General features: G+C 33.3%; 4 protein-coding genes across 5 annotated transcripts; 3 read left to right on the top strand and 1 right to left on the bottom strand.

Annotated features, from left to right (window-relative positions):
- Positions 1-3,334: 3,334 nt before the first annotated feature.
- LOC128670242 (uncharacterized) lies at positions 3,335-6,579 on the top strand. 2 transcript variants are annotated; one of them, XM_053745754.2, is made up of 3 exons: positions 3,335-3,732; positions 5,080-5,320; positions 5,712-6,579. In XM_053745754.2, the coding sequence occupies exons 1-3, from the start codon at positions 3,484-3,486 to the stop codon at positions 6,008-6,010; spliced, it is 789 nt and encodes a 262-aa protein (XP_053601729.1). In that variant the 5' UTR covers positions 3,335-3,483; the 3' UTR covers positions 6,011-6,579. The 2 variants fall into 2 exon arrangements, with proteins under 2 accessions (XP_053601729.1, XP_053601730.1); XM_053745755.1 differs by lacking the exon at positions 3,335-3,732 and adding an exon at positions 4,454-4,751.
- Positions 6,580-7,477: 898 nt separating this feature from the next.
- On the top strand, positions 7,478-9,099 carry LOC128669932 (uncharacterized). The gene is made up of 3 exons (XM_053745188.1): positions 7,478-7,757; positions 8,048-8,312; positions 8,754-9,099. The coding sequence occupies exons 1-3, from the start codon at positions 7,518-7,520 to the stop codon at positions 9,050-9,052; spliced, it is 804 nt and encodes a 267-aa protein (XP_053601163.1). The 5' UTR covers positions 7,478-7,517; the 3' UTR covers positions 9,053-9,099.
- A 2,012-nt stretch (positions 9,100-11,111) lies between these two features.
- On the top strand, positions 11,112-18,813 carry LOC128670035 (uncharacterized). The gene is made up of 3 exons (XM_053745385.2): positions 11,112-11,686; positions 17,058-17,226; positions 17,559-18,813. The coding sequence occupies exons 1-3, from the start codon at positions 11,168-11,170 to the stop codon at positions 17,873-17,875; spliced, it is 1,005 nt and encodes a 334-aa protein (XP_053601360.1). The 5' UTR covers positions 11,112-11,167; the 3' UTR covers positions 17,876-18,813.
- Positions 18,709-20,287, bottom strand: LOC128670036 (ommochrome-binding protein-like). The gene has a single exon (XM_053745386.1). It carries the CDS (start codon positions 20,232-20,234, stop codon positions 19,389-19,391), a length of 846 nt encoding a protein of 281 aa, XP_053601361.1. The 5' UTR covers positions 20,235-20,287; the 3' UTR covers positions 18,709-19,388.
- Between the last annotated feature and the right edge of the window lie 24 nt (positions 20,288-20,311).

Below are 20,311 nucleotides of genomic sequence, written 5' to 3'. Positions count from 1 at the left end.
TTATTAAGGAAATGCATTTATAAATTTATTTTTATGTAGTATATTTGAAGGACTATTTTGATTTAGAAGAAACTTCCCAGTATATTGACTGGGAATAGTCGTTATTTTGACTATATTTTCAATATAGCACTATTTTGAAAAGAGAACACAATTTTTCAGCACATAAGTGAGGAGCGTAACATATAAAATTTTTTGTTTATTCCTATTTTGTTTAAAGTTACTCTTATCACTATCAATAAAAATAATTTTAATAATTTTAATATTAATACATAATATACGTCGTAGCGATTTCGTAGCATTTTCGTAGGTTGTAGCATGGTCGTAGCATTTTAAGAGAAGGCTTTACGTAGCTTCTATGTCCCTGGTAGTCTAAACCACAATGCCTCCGGGGTAACCCCCATTGGAATTCCATTGACATGGGTTCAGTGATTTATGCCAGCAGTGTTGTGGTGCTGTGGTTGTTGGCTAAATCTGGTAGTTAATATTACTTTTTTTAGTTAGTTAATTTTAACATTTTCTTTATTAATTTGACTATTACTTTATTAATTTGTAGTAAAAAAATAATATAAGTCGATAAAACTTTTTGAACTAGAAGAATTATTGTTTATTTTAAGTACTTACTTAAATTCCACGGTCTTAAAAACTCATATATAGATTCAGTTTTATTCTTTCTAAAAAGTGTGTGATTATCGAATTCTCATATAAACCGCGGTCTCATATAAACCACTATTACATTTATTTTTCGCATATAATGTTAGCATCGCCTTATTTGGTATTAAATATGAATATTTCTAACGGTGGAACTTGGTTCTTCATTCAATACAAGTATTATTATTATTCGAGTTACCTTTTTATTCAGATTTTGACGGAGTCCTCAGATTATGTACTATATCTAGACTTAGAATGAATATACGCCTATAATATACATATTATAGACTGGGTACACCCAGTATTTAGATACTGCATGAACCACTATATAATACATTTTCGTTTGATAAATTTCGAATAATTTTAACCGTCTATAACACTTTTTAGTAACAGTAAAAAAGAGTATGTAGCAAATGTGTTTTTGAATAGTCGTCGAAAATGTGTTTATAGGGAGAGGTTATTTTTTAACAACGTCGTGAGTAAAAATATTGAATGGAACATGGTTTGGATATAAGTATCATGCTTGGGGATGACAATTAGTACAATTAATTATTATAAATTAATTAAGCCTATAAATAAATTAATAAAATACATATTTATTTCAGCGATATCTGACAGATAACAAAATCACGGATTAGTTAGAAGGATTGCTACGACTGCTACGAAAATAATTTTGATCCCCTCTGCTACCCTCTACGAAGGTAGACTCCATTTATTCCTGCAACCCTGGTAGTGGCAACCCCGAGTTTAATCACAGCGCACGACGTCATTCTACCGCACCAATTGACGCGCTACTCGTCACATACGACGCCATTTTGGAATGGAAAATTCTAGATACTAGACTAGATACACATGATAAATGTGTAATACTAAAAAATATGAAAAAATTGAACAATGAAATAATCATTATATTCCACACAAACTTTTTCTCGTTTTTTGTTTCTGTAATTTTACACTCTTTTCATCAATGTGATTTATTTTATTTAGCTTTTATTTTACATGCAATGTTATGTGCGAGTATGTCCCTATGTCTCAGTGTATATTCGGCTGTAATCTTACAACTCAATTTTGAAGCAACTATCTTGAACCGATTCAGCTGAAATTTTGTAGACACGTGTTTAGATGACAATGCATTATTATAAATAAGCACTCAGGAACTGCTCTAGACATGGAAACTCTTAAACGGTTTACTGCACGTAGGTAACTACGTATTTTTATGTCACACAATGAATGCAACAAATTCTCTTTGACAAAATTAAAAGCGTGTGTAAAAATAATATTTTTATAGTAAAATAAGTAATTAATTTTAGTTTGTATTTGTATTTTATTAAGTATAGAATTACAACATTAAAATTATTTAGCCATTAATTTCTTATCGGATTATTGAAAAACAAAATAATATTCATATAATCATCACACCAAACTCATATAAAATTATGTATATGGATAGAATATTTAACCTGGAATAGCACATAGGTAACTTATTATCCGGAAATTTCTACGGAAGCCCAGGATGCAAAAATATTTTAATTATCAAACTTTCGATTAGAAAATACACATTTGATACAGTATACTTCTTTATTTTTTATGGGGTAATGAGCTGCTAACTTCTCTACTCTTAAAATCTGCGCGGGAGAAGACGAAGCTGGACTAATTACGAAGCTAAGTTAATCTTTCGCTTCCAGTTCACTATGGAAATTATCATGTGATTCATTATGAATCACATGATAATTTCCATAGTGAATTACTGATTTAGACGCTAGTGCAAAGACGGGTCCCATTCAGAAACATTTTACCCGTATTATATAAATCATGTTACTTTATATTTCATATTGCCATACAGAAAATAAATCATAGCAACGGTACGTTAATTAGCAAAACAATGTTACTTTCTTACACTTACTACGCTTGTCACTAGTTTTGTTAAAATCAATAGGGTCAACACAACGCTCGTTCTATCGGACCCGATCGATATGCACCGCTAGTGACGTCATAACAATATATATTGATTTTCCACAGTCCACTCCCTCCCGGTTCTGTTATCCTAGTCAGTAAGTATGCCGAGGAAAGCGTTTCTCAACGGAAAACCTGAGAAATTTGAGCTTTAAGAAAACTTACAAGAAGGTGTGAGAATTTTCTTTGGTGTGTTTACGCTGAAGAAGGCTAGGTAGCAGAATGCTGTAAACAGACAGATGCATTATTTATGTAAGAAAATTGCAATAATCATGTGATAAATACTACAAATGGTACTGACCTGCACAGTGGGGGGCTCTTACTAATGAAGGAAGTATTCTCGTTTAACGAGTAAATTACCACAGTGCATTACAGAACCATTGAAGACTATTAGACATGTCACTATTTAAAATTAGTTAAGGATAATGTAGGCATTTTATTATTTTTTTTAAAGATATGTTTAAAATAAATGCTACTTCTTGGTTTGTTAAATTTTTCAAAGATTTTGTCTTCTTGTTTTGTGTTTTAGTCAATATTGATTTGCCAAGTTTTATGTGAATGACTATTAATGAAAAGGAAATGCGTAAGTTTTTATTTCGGAACATTTACTTTCGAATATGTCTGAATATCATTGAAAATTTTAAATTTAATTAAAAATTTAATCTTATTGATCGTGTCTGTGTTTTTCTTCACGCTGTGATACAGACTGACATGAGTCGAGAGCGGATCATTCGCCCACGTGCTCCCGAGGAGTATTTGCCTCGCCGCATCCGCCGGTTAATCTACTCGACACCTCTTCTGCAGTATAGTCGCCTAGTACTCCCGGTTCATTTTATCCGAAACGTTTATCCTATTATATCCGGGTTACCTCGGCTTACCCCAATGGATAACGTTCAGTTACTCATTATTTCTCTATGTTTCGGTTTTAGCCAGTGTTTTGGTCCAAATAATTATTATTTTGAAAATCATAAGTATTGTGACGACCTGTCGCCTTATTATGGCGATATTAATTTAGACCAAATAACCGGCGTTTGGTACGGGGTTGAAAAAATACCGCACGCGAAAGGTGAATACAGGATTGAATATACAAAGGAGTGTTTTTACATTGACATTAAGGAAGTTGATATTATGGTTAGTATTTCGTTTCTTTTTTTCATTATATTTGTGTGGGTACTAAATCTTTATAATTAACTGAGAATGATACTTAATATACAATATGATATATACAATATGATATATACTGCGCAGTGTTTTCACATATCCATATAAAAACACTGTTCAATAAGATAAAATACTGTCTGTACCCACCAAGAAAATTGAATCGTTTTATTTACGAGTACATGTTTTAGTGAGCTAGGTATTGATGGAGAGACCTTCATTATTTCAAAAGTGCATAATACTAATTTTAGTATTAAATTAATAATGGGAAAAAGTGATATAAATTTCCTGTGAAAAAAAAAATTAATCGTAGGCATATTCGCGTTCCAATAGTGGTGCTTTTATGATGAACAGTAGAACTGTGCTTTATCTAAGTATTGCCTCAGTCAAATAGGTATACCTAGATACCAGTAAGATTTAGTTTGACCTTAAAGTCATTATATCCTTAATTACTTAAATTGATTTAAGAGATGCGACATCACGGTCTTTATCTGTAAGTACTTAGGACTCATGAAATCGTAACAGAAAGCTATTGTTACTTTCTGTACGTTCCTACATTCGTGAGTCAGATACAGGAGAAACAGGATGTAGTTTAATATATGTTCCTTGAGAGTCACTGTGTCAATTAGTAGGTTAATTATGTAGACATATTCTCGAAGTGGCCACTGAGACCATCTTAATTACACGTCTCAGAACGTTCATTCAACTGTCAACACGAACACACTTCCGAAAAATTAATTCAATTAACAATGTTATTGCTCATTTTCTCCATGTATATTGCGAGGGTTATTGCTACTAATGAAAACTATTGCCGAAACTTGAACCCAACAAATGATTTCGACGAAGACACATTACTGGGGATGTGGCATATTCGCGAATACATTTTTCATAAGGAGAGTGTCACGAAAACCGAATACAACCCATACTGCCCTGTTATTCAAATTCGGAAATTTGAAGATTATGTAAATGGAGGATTGATAAACAGAAACTTAGTGAGTGCTCCGTCGGAGTTATTTTGGGATAAACTTTTTCGGTTACTAGAAACTTCGGAATTTTAACGCTTTATTATTCTGCACGAGTCCTTGGAAGCCGGCATCGCAAAATGATTTTAATATTAAATTTTGTTAACTGAATTATGTGATTTGGAACTTAGGAACAGAGAATTACTTGTTACGTGTTCTTGAATTGGAAAAGTTTTGACTGTCTCTTTTCTTTATGAGATAATTGAATAATTGGACAGCTACGAGTGTACTTACTTATACGTTGATCAAATTTTCTCTATTTTCATAAAATTAAAAAAGCTTTTACTTTATTTTCCAGCCAACTTCTCTACCACCGTACACACTGCCGACAAATGGCCCATATGGGAGTCGACATTATGGCCAATATGGTCAATCGGGCCAATACGGGCAATATGGCCAGTACAATCAATATGCCAATGAGCCCTACCGCATCAGACACCTGGTCCTGGAGTGGCATGAAGGTTTATGGAAGGAGGAATACCACATCAAAGTGAACACTTCTCATAGGGGGTTCTGGCCTACGGATGTGCCTAATGGCTGTAAGTATCCTAGCAAATATTTTATCTTAAAACGTAGGTAAACATTATAAAGTATATATTTACAAGCCGATTAATAAAAGTACTGTCGCCTGCAAAATCCAGTCATACTTTGGAACCTTATTCCTAGGAAATAAACTACTTTTGCAGCCGATCGTGTTTTTAATTCTTTTTTCGATAAAATATAGCTATGTCATTACTTATCTCAGATTTCTAATTTAGATAGTAAACGTAACTTTAAAACTTATTCATACACATAATTTGACAACAAGTAAAACTTTAAGGGGGTTAAACTAATTCGCTTAATTTTTATGTAGGTACCTTGGTAATTATCACGCACTGAAAATCAATTTAACTACCTTCTACTATCTCTCATTGTTTGTTTATTTTTCAGCTGTCGACGAAATGTATCGCTTCTTCGGCGGGGTTATTCAAGTACTAAAAGCGGCCAACAACCACTTAGTATTAAACTTCTGCATGAGGCTGCCCCACTCCCAGCTGTACAGCGTCGTGCTGTCCAGGAATGAGAACCAGCTAACCCCTGAAGACCTGGCCAGCATCCACAATGTATTCACAATGAAACATTTGTCTACCTCTGCGTTAAAACGAGTGTGCGAAAACTCTGCTCCTATAATGAGCATGTCGAGTTTAAGTTTTTTACTGGTTGCGGTTATTTTATGGAGATCTCAATAATAATGTGGCAGTTTTAATTAATTTGTTGTATGAAGGAAATAATGCAGTAAATAGTCTGAGAGGCTGAAAGTGAATTATAAATATTTACAAGAATGCTTTATTTATTAATTTAATATCGTTCTTGTCGGTGGAATTTTTTCCATCTCTCTCTATCTATATTGACCTTGGTTTTTTATTCAGATTATCGTGTTGTACAAGGTAGCCAAATGTTTCTCCACGTATCGACACTATAGCATTCTTTTTTCATTAACAATGTCTAGTACATCCGCGTTTGTATTCTTATCTGTCCAGTTTATTTTCTCCAGAAAAATAACTTGTATATCTTGAAATATCTTTATTTAATAAATAGAAATATGGTTTATTTCTCCTTTTAACGACAACGATTAGTTTTGCTATGTTGAAAAATATTATACATATGTGGTATTATAATATAATGCAGTCATAATTACTATCAATTGAACTATATTCATATATAATATATATATTCATAACTTCCATTGAAACTGTAAAAGGACCTCTATGATTTTCGAGACTGTGTAATGTATATTTTTTAAAATAAAAATGGCGTACCTACGTATCTATTGTTTTAATTATAACATTTTAGTGTACAAACAATAAATAAAAGTGGCTAGCTCGTCTTGCTATATTCTACACTAGCTGTTGTCCGTAACTCCGATATCAACTCCAAACTTCAAGATCGGCTCCGCTCCGCTGTTTACACACGGCGTCTATTTGTGAGAAATTCGAAATCCACTAAACGAATGGCATTATGAAATAATTGAAATCATGATCACGATTTACAACATCTCCGCTGTCCAGATTAAATAATATGTATTAACCTTACATACTCGTATTATACAACAAAGTCCTCTGCCGCATCTGTCTTTTCATGCGGTTTTCACCAATGGATAGTGTGATTCCTGAGAAAAGTTTAGGTGAATAATTTATTACGTTTTTAACCGAGTGAAGCCGTGACGGGTCGCTAGTACATAATATAATAAATAAGCAAGATTTCAAAATGCCAGTGGTATTAGGAAAAAATAAATATAAAGATGGTATTTTCGTAGCCGCGCTACGAAATGCTACAAAACACTATAAACAAGTAACAACTTGTGACTTGCAATGAATAAATCAAAGACTATACTAATCCACCCTACGACGTGAATGCAAATATGTATTTTTTTAAATTACAAAAACTTTAGATTTTGACTCCAACAATAATTTTATCGTAGCACTACTTCGAGAAAAAATCTTAATTGCGCTTTGAATCTACCTCAAGAATATTAATTAAACTTTAATTAAATTAATAGTATATAATATATTTACTGTTTTAATGTCCTAGTTATAGTTGAGACAATCTAATGCATAGTGATTTAACCAAATGCATTACTGCAATTGCGTCACTCGTCCATCCAAACTAATGCTATAATACCTGAGACCTCTAGTTAATTGGCGCAGTGTACGGAACAGCTTGTCTCATACATCGGGAGCAATCCTTAGCGACACCATGTCCCTCCTAGCTTTATTTTTTTTACCTCTACTGAGCACTGCTTTAGGTTTCTGTGGCTCTAGTATCCGCTGGGCGCATAATTTCAAAATGGATGACGTTTACGGCATTTGGTATGGAGTGGGGTATGCGCAACACACCCCGGATTTGACTAATAAGCCTACTGACGTAGGCTGTGTGACTATGTACATAACTGATCCCAGCGTTGAAGGCCGTGAGGATTATTTGACCGACTGGTCGGTAAGTTTTTCAAAATAAATTTGTTGTGTAATAAATAATAGTTCTAAAATCAGTTCAATCGTTCATTTAGGTAATTTTTTGTTATCATTAAAACACAAAAATGTTCTATCCAATTCTTTTTTATTATCTCAGCCTAAGTACATCTACGCGGGATGATAACTAACATTGTTTGTTTATAGAATTAAAATCAATTTACTGCGTGTACATTTGTAAAGTAATACCCAAGTTTGTATTTTTCATTATGGCTAGGCAGTAAAATTAACTGATTTTCTTCCCAAATCACATTACAGATAAAAAGAAGAAATTACTCCAACGAGAACTGGCGGTCTGATAAGAGTAACCCTTATTCAGGCACCCAACTAGCGGGCTCCTGGCTGGACATCAAAGTCAACCGACGAAAGAGGGACATATACACCGAAAAGCGAATCAAAATCTTATGGGACGAGGATGGGCAGACTATGGAGCAGACGTATTCATATGCCACTGAGACCCCTGGGGTCTGGGTCGCTGAAAAACGAAGGCCGATGGAACAGCAGTTGATGGATCGAGGAATTGGTTGGTAACAGGGATTACTTACTAAAATAACGATAAATTTGTTTGATTTATTGGCCGTTGTTCCTGGCTATATTTGCAGCACATTTAAATTGCGTGCTGCGTGGTACCTAATAAGAATCATGCGGTCTTAGCAATGGGAATATTGAAATTGTTTTGTTATGCCTACATGCCAATATATAAATACATGTCATGTCATTTTCAAATGTTAAAACGGTTTGGAACGGTTTTTAACGGTTGTGGGTGATGAAGTATTTAATAAATTGAGATTATACAATTATATTGAGATACGTACAATCTTTCATCTTCGCGTGATCTCTGGTTGCCTGCCTGACCTTAGTTGAAGTTAGTTGTGAACGCTATGTTGCCTATCATAATGAAATGGTTCAAGATTTTTTATATATAATTGACTATAGTTATTTACTTATTTTTTTTGTTTTTCAGACGTTTATTACCCTGACGATCCACCGAGACATCCTGAAGTGATAAGAGTGCTAAAAGTTACCCCCCACATGATGATAATCAACCACTGCTCAGACAGCGGCGACCGCGGGTTATTCTCACTCATTCTCCGGAGATCCCCCTCCAGGGTAGAGCGGTGGGAGTGGTACGATTTCCAGAGGCAGTTCTTCAGTTTTGAATTACCCAACGTGCACCGATATATGGCCATTTGTAGTGCCTGTGCGAATTTCGGCTCAATGTTTTTATTGTTCTCCGTCATGATTTTGGCAAGGATGTTGTGATTTTTAATTTGTTTAAGCGGTAATATTGGATAAATAACATGAGGATTTTAAAAAGTTTTTTAATCTCAACAATCCCAATAAATTTATTGTTACTATTATTAGAATTGCGAAAGTCTGTCAGTCAGTCATCTTTCACGGCTAAACCATTGGGTTGATTTTGATGAAATTTGATACAGAAAATGAGAAAATGCAGAATACCTTAGACCCGGAGGGAAATCCAGCCGGGTGAAACCGCGGGTAAAGTTATCCATAATATTAATTAATTTATTTAATGTGAAAGCGCTATGAATACAGTAAAACAAATTATATTAAATAGTGTTTTTCCAAAAATTACTGATGTACTGTTTTCACCAATAAGTGGATATTGTGATTCTTAAATAATGATTAGATTAATAATTTATTATGGTGTTACCCGAGCCACAGATTACATAATACCCCCGAGCGAAGCCTGAGTACGGGCCGCTAGTGAGTAATATAAATAAATAATCTAATTTTCAATTTTCCCAGACTTGAGTCACGATTAGATTACATTTGTCTGGAGTTAATAGACCTCATTCATAGGCCATTATTATTGTTGTTTGTGAAGGATGTATGTACATGACCCCTGGCCCGGGGCTGCATGGGGCCTAGGGTCAGTCTGGCACAGGATGTTAATGCAAATTACGACAATTAGGTACACGTGTTAAATGATTCGTCATTTGATTGATGATAAGTAGTTGCTCTGACAGTCTTAATTACGTCTATTTGAAAAAATTTTGAGTGAATTTAGTAATAGTTGAAATTTCTAAGATTGTTCTGTTTTAATAATTATTCTAACAAATAAATTTATAGGTACAAATCACACACCTAAAATTAGTTCGGGGCTTTTTTTATTATTGATTATTTATGGGATAATAAAGCTATTTAAATTAATTTATATGCAAATATATAATCATGAAATGTAAAATTGGACTAAACATTGATTGGCGACCCATTAGGCCATCATTCTCCGTCGCCTACGGTCCCCTGCAAATTTGGTCCAGTGTGTTATGGGATACTAGTTGATTACAATAACAAAAACAATATTTAAATACTGACAGTACAATATAAATCTAAAATATGCTTTTCTTAGTACTGATATTCATTTTATAAACGTTTATTTTAAAGTGCAATGAACACATTCAAATAGGTACCATTTTTTATGTATCAAAAAACAAATATCCAATAACCCAACTTAATTGTCATGCGTTGCGCACCCAAACATAAGCTACTTAAATCTAAGTTAAAATTTATCTTTAACTTGGTTAAATATGTACCTACTTTACTTGAAAATCACTTTAATATATTGCGCGATGATAATTACAACATTGAAATTATTAATTTTTTGATGCCTCAAATATTGAATAATCAGCATCGAGAAAGTTCACAAACAGAACGAAGGCAAGAGCAGATGCTTTCAGAAAATATATTTACGTATGTATAGAATACAAATCTACTTATTACTTACATAAGTCAGGTATCAAGTGGAAAATATTGAAGTACATTTTATACATAATTGTTATTAATAAGATATTATTCTAACGATCAACATTAAAAATTAGAAAGTCATTGTACAAACACCAAATTTTTTTCACATTTATTTTATCGTTTTCGTCACTAAAGCGACATAGCTAACGTCAAAACTGTGTAAGTAAGAATTTAAATATATCAACCATTATCGTTCTCGTGGTTCGAAGTTTGAAATATACTTTCAAGAAAATAATTAAATTTTATTATTAAAAAATACTATAAAAACTGTCCGGACTTCACTCGGGTAAAACATAATAGGTATATTATACACTTTCTCAGGAATCTCACAAACTATTGGTGAAAACCGCCCGAAAATCCAATTTTTATACCAAATCTAAATCTACTTATTCATAGCGAAAATTGATAAAATATAAAAATTTTTGGTGAACAGATGAAAATGACATCTAAAATTAAAATTGAAAAATGGGAGATACATCAGTTCGTCCCGATGCCCTAGAGATAAAATTAAGCTTAATTAGTTTACATCCCACCCTCATAGCGGCCCCTGCGCAGTCACACGTTATCCGAACTATCACGCGACGCCATCTCGGTCCTCGAGTGAAAGATATGTATCGAATAGCATTTCTAATAATTTTTTGGACGGCAGAATGCGCCAATTACCAAAGATATGGCGTCTCCTCTACTGAGAACCCGTATTCCACCTACTCTACTATAGCGAACCTGTACAACCAATACCCACCGAAATCTACTTATAACAGTGACATTGCCAACTTTCCGGAAGCAACGAGGTACCCTAAGTACAACCAGGGTTATAGTACAAATAATTACAATTCTTATTCGACTCCTAGTGGGTTATATAAAGGGGTTTATAGCACGCAGAGGTATGGAGAAAATTACGGCCCAAACTATGGACAGAACTTCGGTGGATACAGTTCTTATGAGATGCCATTTATGACGAATATAAGAGACTATTGTTTGAACCGGTCTCCTCAAGTTGGGATTTGGGTGGACAGCCTGATGGGCATGTGGTATGGAGTGGAGTTTATACAACACTTGGCTGGCGACGCGAGGGTGGATTATGCGAGGTCTTGTATCGTGGTTCACATAGCGGAACCCATGGAACAGGTTCGTACATTTTTATAAATAACTATTATATACCTAGTTACTTGTGCTTATTGTGCTATATTTTTGTACATAACTATTTAATTGAACTATGTATTATAAACTAGAGTTTAGTTTTTATTTGACGTCAATAAGTGATGTATATCATCCTAAATTGAACAGAGAAATTTGAATTTAAATTTGAATTAGTTACGCACAACTATATAATATTTAAATGTGGCGTGTCGTTTCGCACTAGAATAGGACCACTCCCTTGGATGTCGTTCGAGGTGATTAAGGGACACATACCCTTGGCGGTAGATACGCAACAATAGCATTTGTAAAGTCACCTTAAACTTTTTACTATAATTCTTCTTTTCTTATGTTCAGCAATTTCTATAACGTTTAGGTAAATAAAAAAATGTTCAATCAACCTGTGTAGTGGATGAATGTAGAACGAGGAGAACTTATTTTTCTTACTCTATCCGTAACTTTGGAAAGAAAACTGCTCTATTGGAGAAAAGTTATCAAAATATCATTTTCTTTAGTCAAATAAGAAGTTGTTAGTAGAAAACTTGATCAATGACTTTTTTGCATGTAATTAGCAGTTAAAAGTAGAAAAATATGATTAAGATCTAAAACACATAATAATCAAAATTTTGTAATATGCTACATAATATACCTATTCTAATAGTTTAATCCGATTTTAGGTTGTTGATACATCATAGGTAGGTACTTACTTAGTTTGTTCAGACAAATTATATATAACTACGAACAAATAAATTTTAAAAAGATGTTACAGCTTCAATATTGATAAATATTTTAAACTATAAAATCTTAATTATTTGTCACAGCATTAAGTATGTCGTTGCTACGAAGTTAATAGATTCGACCTTAGATAACCTTTTTATTTATTCTTGGTTAGAGGAATGTGAGTCATCAATGTAATTCGTCGGAGAAACTTGGAAATGTATTTTGATTTAAATGAGCAAGTTTCACTTTAACATAAACTAACGAATTTCAATTGAACAAGTAAACGTAAGTACGTAAAGTTCTGTAGGAAAAATAAATTAAATAAATGAATATTATATCATAGTTTTTGTGTCTGTTTGTCAGGAGTTTTTCTCTTAAAATAGACGCGGTAAGACGGTGTATTTAACAATGAAAGAAAAATGATAATAGGCTTGACTAGCTTCCGGTTTTCAGTACCTACTCGTGCATTTTAGCTGTCAATGTATGAATGCTGTATTTATTGGTAAAAATCGGCATTTAAACCTTACAAAGTAGAGCAATATCTCACAAGAACATGTTATTTTGTACATGTTGAGCAATCCCAGGATGTTGTTTGACTTGGTGTGATGGATGGCTGTGGTCGATCGGGAGTTCCATCACTGTTTTTAAACGTGGAACATTGCTATTGATGTGATCGGATATCTAAACGTAAATACAACTAATTTATTACTTTTTATACATATATTGTAGTTATGTTCATAAAATATTTAAGTTGCAGACTTAGTAGTTTCATTAAGTCTTAAAAAATGATTTCCCATTAACTAACAAATACAAATATTGGAAAGAAAAGAAATCATAATACGTTGTCTAACTCAATTAATTGAGAGTACAAAATAAGTAGTGCGATATTTCATTCCAATGATAAGTGCAAGACGTGAGTGGCGTGTGCGCGCTGCCTTCGCCAGTCGGCTGCCGGCAGACAGACGAGTGCGCAGCTTTTAAAAAATAAATCTATTTTTAAATTCAAACTTCGATATCGAAATGTGAATTCGAATTTTAAAAAATGGAATTCCGCGTTCTAATTCAATGTGTTATTTTACTTTTTGTGAATGTATCTGGCAATGAATTGTTATCAAATAACGAAGAATCTAGATTTTTGAACTCCACTGAACAAAATATGACAGTCAATTGTCCTGATAGATATAATGTAGAAAATATCGATGTAATGGAAGTGATGGGGAAGTGGAAAGCAGTGGAATTATATATGCACCTTAGTAAAGAAGGTGTGAACACTTATAACAGCTGTCCCGTTGCTACCATTTGGGAATCTCAGGAGATGCCGAGGACTACTTTTGGGGTATGTTGGACAATCATTAAAAGTAATTTTGTACAAATATCAAGTAATTGTAATTTAAATTTATATATAGAACACTTAAGCCCTAAAACTAATTCGTTTCGTTATGCGTTTTATGATAGTAAGAAGTAGTAACAATTATTAAGATAGGGTCTAACTATTATTTATAAAGCATCTCATTCAGAAATGGTATCGTGTAACTTCTCAATTGAAGCAAATTATTGTAATCTACGAACAATGCGCGTGCCGCTGTGCGCAAGAACACTATTCGCGACGTGAAGTTGTGCTAGTTAAAAAGCCGGCTCGATCCTGATCTAGATAAGGTCTTTTGTATAAGGACGAAAATAAAAAGAAATAAAAAAAATAGTTTTCCTTATCGGTGATGGGAAATAGACGTATTTTTGTTAAATTGTATGGGCTGTTGAGTGAAGTTTACATTATTTACTAGCTGATGCCTGCAGCTCCACCCGCGGTACAAAGTGGCTTACGTCACTCTTAAAACCTTCGTGCAGAACACACACTAATGTTAGTATTAATAGTAGATATGCGTATGGAAGTATGGATTTAGATAGGTACTATTCCATAAAATAAAATAAAAAAAATTTTGGTAATTGGAAAATTTCGTAAGTACTAAGTGTTGGTATGTTGCAAGATAGGAGGGACTGACTGAATACCTATATAATTTATCAAAGTTGCATACATTTTTAGATACATTAAAGTTAATCTAACGACTTATAAAGTTAGTAATATCTATAAAAATGTTGAATACAAAAAAAACTGTTGATCTTCACATTGCCAATTCTTTTGACCATAGAGCTGGAAACACTAATAAATGAAAATCTGTTTAGAAGATGCGATCACTTAGGAGAAGGTTAAAAATACATTTTCAAGGTAATTCTGCATATGTGATGTGATGTGACTAGGCAATATATAAATAAAATAATTAAACTATGATTCATATCGAATCTATCAAGTTCCTAATATTTCTTATTATTTACTAGCGGCCCGTCTCGGCTTCGCTCGGGTAAAACCATAATAACAAAGGACCTATGTTACTCCTGAAAGTTTCGTATATCTTTATGCCAAAATTTATCAAAATCGGTCCACTAGTTTTTGAGTTTATCCATTATAAATAAAATACAAATCTTTTTTCTTTATAACATTGGTATGGAAATATGGATAAATTGCACGAACCGGAATCAGGTAGTATTTAGTATGATATTACTGCTTAAGTTGACCGTGAATATGAAGTAATATTTTATTGTCACATATATATTGTGGCACTTTTTACCTTATTTTTTACTCAGCCGTCGTTGGCCTTGCAAGAATCGATTCGCGTTAAGTAAACAAATATTAAAATCTGTTTTTCAAGGTGTAGCAAGATTGTTTATTTATTAACATCGCCGTTATAATTTAGCAAGCACGAACGAGTAGGTAAATATCTATAAGCAATTCTAATCCTTTTGAAAAATACCAAGAAACGATAAAAAACATTTATAATTTGAAAATCGACATTAGCTTACTAACTAAAAAAACCGGTCTGGTAGGTTTTTCACAGGAAGGTCTCAAGTTGAAATTTTCATAAAATACTTCCGAGTTTTTTTTCTATTTAAACTGCAGACTCTTATGGCCGTGAAAAAAGTAAATTTGTAAAATGACGAAAATATTTATTCATTAAATGTTGCATATTTTGCGATATCACAAGGGTTGATACCCTTCCCATTGACCTGGAATAACAATATTTAGAAAGAAGCAGGGTCTTATGTACACAAGCTAGTGTACCGAAAACTGAGAATACATTAAAAAGTGAAACTAAAAAGTCGACCTCGGTGGCGCAGTGGCAAGGTTCTTGCCACTGAACAGAGAGGTCCCGGGTTCGATCCCCGGTCGGGTCATGATGGACAAAATGATCTTTTTCTGATTGGCCCGGGTCTTGGATGTTTATCTATATATGTATTTGTTATAAAATATAGTATCGTTGAGTTAGCATCCCATAACACAAGTCTCGAACTTACTTTGGGGCTAGCTCAATCTGTGTGATTTGTCCTAATATAAAAAATAAAAAAGAGTCAGTGCGCGAGTACAAAGCTTTGACTTCACCAGTTTTAAAAAACCGTAATTAAGTAAGTCATTATCTAAGTAATTATCGCATTTTCATAACTCATGTATAGATATCAAATCGATGTATTTTCCAATAATATATTTCGCTTATAAATATGGGTGGGTAATTTGCATTGATAACTGGGAAGTCCCCCCAGCCGGTTCCTGTCTGTCCCTGATTATTTATCCGGTGTGAATCGACACAGGAATAGCCATCTATGTATTTACCATATACTTCATCCTTATTAAGTTAAAAAATGGATGAGGTTGAACATTTAGGCAATTTTTATGACATTAAAATTATTTGTCTTTTAATATCAGTTCGATAAATGACTCGAAAAAAATTGCAACATGATGCTGAGTCAAATATAGAGTGGGATTTAATCCAGTGCTGTGCAAAGTAATTTCTTTTGAATTTGAACGAGTGATTTTTTCTTAGGTCTTAATATTTTTTTGACGTAGAACTCTACATAAAAACGTAGATACATAAATTATTATTTAATTAATAGACATTAAATTAAACTAGGTACATACCTAAACAATATTGAGCCTTATTTATCAGATTGCAAGGAAAAGGTTATTTGCAAACATATCATTAAATGGTTATTAAGTTAGGTATATATTCTCAAACAAAGAAAATTGGTGGTTGTGACATTATTGTGTCGATATATAATAGAATTCTGTATTCTTTGCCGGTCGGTTGCACTCGAAATGATTGTCTGTCATACATGAGTCACATTCTTAACAATGGTCCAATTACTTGAAAACCAGTACACCCACGTCCACGGATCTGAAGTACTGAACACCGTTCTTAACAAGTTATCACATGTCCAATATCTTTAGTTAATTTGTCTTTGACCCGTGACAGACCTCACCTCTTGTGTGATACACAGCACTGACTCACTCAGTTGACCAGGAGCATTTTAGAGGTCAAATGACCGACCTAATTAATCCAATACTAAGATGTTACTAGAAAATATATATGACAACTATCGTAGTAGCTACAATGTGAAAATATATTAGTTCACTACATAACAGTGTTTATTCTGTCGCTCACTGACAGATCATCAAAATCTCTATGCCAAAAAGATAAATCAACTGAGTTGAGCATTATACTCACGCTATCTTTTGCCTATCAATTTTATTTTACTTACTTTATAAAATAAAAAGTACAGTAACCCATATATCACAAAACGTACATTTTTTCAGCCTTCAACGGAGAACCAGCTCTTCCACGTGCAACACATCAATGCGAAGTTCCGCCAGGACTATCGCCACCTTCGACTGCTGTGGGATGAGGCTGGTCAGACCTCGGAGTATGGGCTTTACTTCAGAAACGACTCGGCTGGTTATTGGCAGGTCTTCGATGGACAAAATGGTACTAAACCTAGTGTATTTTTTTATTTCATTTGTTCAGTTTCGGCGTTCAGTATTTGGTGGTTTAAAATCTGTACACAAAAAGCGTGTGCCAACTTAAAATGCAAGAACGTGCATGTCTTGCACTGTCAAGTCACGGTAATTTACTGGCAATAAATTATGTCATTTATTTCTGAGATATTGTTAAGCAACAAAAACTTAAGAGGTTTATCTTCAAATTGCAGTTAGCACGTGCATACAAATAAATATAGCTCAATGAAAAACAAAAACATGTGTACATACTGTACATAGGTACTATGTGTTGTTTTAATTTTTATCTCTCTTTTTTTTCAGGAACGTTGACAACCTTACCCAATTACCAGCAGTTCAGCGGTTCAATACAAGTTCTAAAGGCTGTGAATGACCACTTGGTTCTCAACTTTTGCCAAGAACCTAGAAATGGGAGAGCAGCTCAGTTGTACTCCGTCCTTTTCTCCCGCGACCCGGGCACCATGGCTAGATGGGAGATAGACTCAGTCCACAGTATGCTTCAGAATAAGAAATTATCTGTGGCATCTAGAAGAATGGTCTGCGGTAATAACGCCGAAAGAGCAGTACATAGTTTATTACTCTGTTTCATGATTGTTGTACTTGGCAAGTTCACTTCATAATTTGTGTCAGATTACGTAGTCAGAAGAATGTATGTCTATGGTCTGATGAATTTCAGATTGATTCACGACAGATCTCGCGCGCATAATTTGAGTTGGAAATGGAATGTTGTGAGAATTATGGTATTTATTTCCATTACTTGCCTTGTTACACGGAATGTACAATACATGTTTGACCTTAAAAAACCTATGGCCCAGCCGGAAGCATTCTTACGATTTCTTTTAACTCTGATAGTAAGGAATGAAAAACATTGGCGGTTTAATAATAAATTAAAAATCATTTAAATATTTTTGACACTATTATAAACGGACGTTGAATTAAGACGTAACGAAACAATAAATAAAGAGTTAATTACTGTTGCCCATAACGTGCGCAGGCTATTCCAAATTTTATCAAAAACGGCCCAACGGTTTATCCGTCAAAGTGTAACAGACAAACTTTCGCATTTAATATGGTATGAATATTTTCCCATATACCTAATCCGTCCCAGTAAATTATAAATACATATTCAGTCACAGAATTACGAATAAAAATTATTCGATTTCTTTGTGTAATTTTTTGAATAAGCAAATATGGTAGGTATGCTGTGTTTTATGTATGATGCATTTACGTCCTTCTTACATTCATAGTTTGAAAAACAATGGTTAAAGCCATTAGTCATAAGTACTATGTTTTTTATGTTCTTTATACCAACAGAAAATTAATAATTTTAATTTAAAATATAAGTTTTATGCTACGTTATCTTTCATGTTATTGTGACGCTAATCATTTTATTGACATTTATAATTTTGGAATCTATTTATGTACAACTACTTACAAAATAAGTATAATATAATTAAAGAAAGATAAAATATTGTATTTAATTGTATTTACATTTACCAAAGATTTTAAATATCTAAATAGGTTATAAATATTTAAAAATAAATGCAATGCCAAATCATACGTGGTTTCATTAGCAGGAGCGGGACATAGAACATTTAACAAGATTATTCGAAGAATTGCCGAAATTCCGTGTATACCTACCATCTGAACAAACAAGTAATATGGCTTCCAAGCGCCCACCCACGCCCTAAATTCATTTAGCGGCAAATCTAATTTTCGAATAATTAAAACTCGTTTCAATTTTCTCCTTATAGACATGTCCTTGTATTTTCACAAAAGATTAAACTCATTGGTGCTGGAAATTACATATTCGTAGGTAACTTTAGATCAAATTTTAATAACGCATTGGCATATCTCTGTAATCTGCTACTCAAAAACAGTTCAGAAAAAAAAAACTCATATGAACAACCACCTATAAGGTACCTATATACTTGTCATATTTTAATTACTTACATTACGTTTACTCAATGTACCTATGTACATTGAGTAAATGTAAGTTTATTAATATTACATATAATAGTGCAGAGTTCTTAAAATTAAGAAATTAAATTGTAAAAATTACTTTAAAACATATTATTACAATTACTTCTAAATAATCATTATTTATTAGTATTGCTTGACGGGCTAATATATTCATTTATGTCCAGACTTTGTTTCGTGCAAAGTAAATTTTATAATTTGAAGCGGGTCTGAAATTATCATATTATTCTTACTGTCGAACGTTAAGCCGAATATATTTTTTACTTTTGCTATTTTCTCCAAAACATGATGGTGTTTATTTGCGATGTATATCTCGTTCTGCCCACAAAAATAAGCTTCTCCATCGCGATTTAACTCAATGGCTCGAAAAGTCTTCGCACCTTTAATCAGTATGCGTTCGTTTGTTCCATTTCTAATCATAAATAATCCCCCTTTTTTTGTTATAAATATATCTTCGTCTTTATCTATTACAAATTGATATATTTTTTCGTGAATATGATCTTGCAGTTCTGCTTTATTATTCTCAATTTTAAATAACCTCATTTTTGGATAGCTGATGAAGTATAAATGATGTTTAAAGAACAAGTCCCAAATATCACAGTTCAAATGTACTGGCTTGAGCTTCGTCGAATTACTGTCATGATCAAGATCATCCATGAAAATGCCCGCACTGCCGCCTATGTAGACGATATTATTCTCATGATCCACTGCAGTAGCAAATCCGTTTGTGACATTTACTGGTGTCGGGATCTTTTGATGTTTCCCAATATTGATGAAGCCGATCGCGAAGCTACTCGTATTATGAAAGCCTATGTTGTAACTGAAGTATAAACTGTCGGTTAAGTTAGCATATGACAACTGGTAAGGTCGGTCTAGTCCGTCGGTCAACACTTCTGCTTTATGGCATTTTTCATGCACAATAACACCATCACAATGCTTAGTCGTTTGTTTAGATAAAACAATAGTAATAACATTACAAAGTATTAAAAACAGATTCATGTCTGCCAGGCGTAAAATACTGATCAGAAATGGCCTTCGTTTTCTATTTGTGCTAAAAACATGTGTCGGTGCAATCG

The sequence above is a fragment of the Plodia interpunctella genome, chromosome 5 (assembly GCF_027563975.2).
Source record: "Plodia interpunctella isolate USDA-ARS_2022_Savannah chromosome 5, ilPloInte3.2, whole genome shotgun sequence".
In the NCBI taxonomy this organism is placed as follows: domain Eukaryota; kingdom Metazoa; phylum Arthropoda; class Insecta; order Lepidoptera; family Pyralidae; genus Plodia; species Plodia interpunctella.
Note: the sequence above shows the minus strand (reverse complement) of the source record. Positions and strands in the feature narration are given on the sequence as shown.